The 3,242-nt window shown below is 39.3% G+C and overlaps 1 protein-coding gene across 1 annotated transcript; it reads right to left on the reverse strand.

Moving 5' to 3' along the window:
- Positions 1–851: 851 nt before the first annotated feature.
- On the reverse strand, positions 852–2,474 carry LOC121379479 (kelch-like protein 6). The gene has a single exon (XM_041508124.1). The coding sequence runs from the start codon at positions 2,472–2,474 to the stop codon at positions 852–854; it is 1,623 nt and encodes a 540-aa protein (XP_041364058.1).
- Between the last annotated feature and the right edge of the window lie 768 nt (positions 2,475–3,242).

Below are 3,242 nucleotides of genomic sequence, written 5' to 3' on the forward strand. Positions count from 1 at the left end.
TGGTAAATATATATTTCTGCTCTGTTGTATAACCTTGATGTGATTGATGTGACTTTAAATATTTTAATACTGTATTATACCAATATTATTTAGACAGTGTTTCCGGTAATCTGACGAAGTAAACTGTAGGATTCATTGTTCTAAAAATTATTAAAGCTTAACCAGTCATCCTAGAGGACCTAGGTAAACTGTAGGTTATTTTCTTTATTGTGATAGGTACCAGTATTAAGTCTGTATTACAAGGTTACTGAATGAGTAGTTATGGGTTAATTAAAAATTAACCAAGCAGGAATAGAGTTGTAATTCCTTTATTAATTAAGTTCCCCTGGAAGCGTTTCTCAATTATCACACGTGTGTGTGTTGTGTCACGGTGAAGTGATTAGAATATTGTGTAAACTAGACACCTTGTGATTAACTAATTAAGTGATTAGTTCTGGGTTATTATTATATTGTTGTTGTTAATTAACTACTGCGGCAGTACATTGTCAGCGTAGTATTAATACAGATTCCAAAGTGTATTGTGTTTTGTTGTGTTTTCAAGTGAACTAAACGTGCTATATTACATATACTTTATATAAGATCTTATCTCTGATCATACCTAGACGAGCCACTCGGGTTTTGAACTGCCCGATACAGAGAGATCTAATAGATATACAGTTAGGAAAGATATTTGGATAGTCGTGTTTTATTCAGTTACGGGTATTATAGGATCCCCGTGACACGCTGTTTAAAATTAGATGCACTTCGAACTTTGACCCGTTGATATGCTACTTTTATGTTTCTACCATAGCTCATGATCGGACTCCTGACAGAACATATATCTACTGTTCTTATTGATGTAATGTGCCGTTTTACTGCAAACACAAACGTGGTATCTGCATGTGTAATGCACCAAAGATGTCGCCAAATGATGGTATATTTTCCATGGTAACGGATTCTTTAGAACCATCTCTGAGATCCAGTTTCTCTAGGCCCTTCTTGGAAATAACACCGATGCTGCCATCTTTGTATACAAATCCAAAATGGTAAACGTATTGGTAATATTTTCCAACGCGCTCGTGTCTTAATGTCGGTGTGTTTATGTCGTCGATGTGAATGACGTCAACAGAACCGTTACAATGTACTAAATACAGGTTTGGCATGTCTAGGTATGATCTGGTCAGAATTCCACTTTTCAACTTTATGTTAATTGTGCTGACAGCGTGTGTTTTTGTATTGAAGCAATGCACCTGATCTGTTTCACTTCCATTCAATTTTCCACCCATCACCAGAATGTTTTCTCCAACAGCTTCAGCACAGGAATCTTGTCGTCTACATCCGAGATGTCCCACCACCTGCCACTCGTCCTGTCCCAGCTGCAGCTGTTCTATAGTGTTACTGTGTCGTCCTCCAATCACGTACAGCGTGTCATCTAGAACAGCCATACAGTGTTCCCAGCGATCATGTTTGAGATCTGGACCACGACTCCACGTCCTTCTCCATACGTTAAATACATGCGTCGATTTTTGTGTTTTATTTCCTCCAGTAATGTATATTGATTTGCCTGAGACTGCTGCTGCAAAATGGTCACCTGGTTCATTAGAACATACCGGCAGTTCATACCAGCGCTTATCACTCAAACAAGCGACAGATAACAGTTTAACTGAATTTTGAAGGACGAATACAACGTCAAACATTTTTCCAGAAATCCTGTTGTGGATAAACGTTTTCATTTTTATGTAGCATGAATAAGAGGCTTTGATACCTTTCTTAACTACTTGTTGTAACGCCTCGTGTTGATGGACAAAGGTGGTAAAAATAACATCATCTGTCAAGTAGCTGATGCTAACATGCTCAAATCTGATTTGTTTGAACAGGTCGACCATAGTTTCAACTGAAGGATTGTGTTGACTGATCCACTTCTGAACATCTCGAATCACGGCATCTTCTTTCTGTGACAGATCATCCTGAGACAACACCTGAAGATATTCATCTTTTGTCAGATCCATCACTGACCCGTTCTCTGACAGTTTGTCCACGTTTTTTACTACATACTGAAAAGCCTTTGTAGCAAGATCTTCCATGGCATACTTCTTTAATGATCTCCACCTGAGAACGCAGTTTCCTGTGGTCAGTGTAAGATTGTTGTTCAGATATCTGAGACAAACAGACTTGAGGTCATCCAGCTGCATCATCTCGGCGAGGTCAATGAATGCAAAACAGTTGACGTCGTTGACGACGTCCTCACCGAGAATATGAAATTTCAGCACATCGTCAAATGTTTGTTTAGACACTGTCGGTAACGTGACCACTCCAGTGTTCTTCTCCAACATGTCAGACGTGAACATCGCCTCAAAATAGGACGACAGTGCTGTCAGACAAAGTCTACTTCCTGTCGTGGAGCCATCTTGAAAGACTAGTTTTATGTCATTGTGGTCACCTTGGATCAGTTTTTCGTAGATCTTTTTCAGAAAGGATTGTTGTACTTCCGACATTTCATCCACTAAAATTAGCTAAGACAGGAAATTATTAAAACCGAATGGATGTGATTGGATAACACTTGTGAAACAGTGATTAAAAATTCGTTTAAAAAATGTCAATATGAAATATTTGATGGCTTACTATTTTATATTGTTAAAGGTTGCTGATACAAACTTTATGAAAACTTGTTTTGAGAGGGCAGATTCCTGATCATGTTACAACCCTGGTCCACTCGTTCTTATACACCAACATTAGTTTTTTGTTTTCTCCTTTACTGTAATCAGTAACATCTCTCCTTCCTCTCCCCTCCCCCCCCCTCTGTCTTTCTCTCCCTCTCTCTCTCTCTCTCTCTCTCTCTCTCTCTCTCTCTCTCTCTCTCTCTCTCTCTCTCTCTCTCTCTCTCTCTCTCTCTCTCTCTCTCGGCTAATTTTAAACGTCTCTATTACATTTTGGACCATAAGACGTGCTCATGTGTATTCATGTACATTCTGATTTATGCCATGTATTGTACTTAAGTATGTATGTGTGTGTATATGTATAGATGTATGAATATGTATGTATGTCGGGTTTGACTAGTACATACAACGATATAACGGGAACGGGCACGGAATATAAATCTTTTTGGCCTCACAAATTGTCTCATGCCATTTCTGGGACTCGAACTTTAGACACCGAATCACCCGCATTCTCAGACCACCGCCATAACGAGCCGGCCACCGAGACATGTATGTGTGTGCGCGTGCGTACGTACGTACATACGTATTGTCACGGGGATCCTATAA

The sequence above is a fragment of the Gigantopelta aegis genome, chromosome 8, assembly GCF_016097555.1.
Source record: "Gigantopelta aegis isolate Gae_Host chromosome 8, Gae_host_genome, whole genome shotgun sequence".
In the NCBI taxonomy this organism is placed as follows: domain Eukaryota; kingdom Metazoa; phylum Mollusca; class Gastropoda; order Neomphalida; family Peltospiridae; genus Gigantopelta; species Gigantopelta aegis.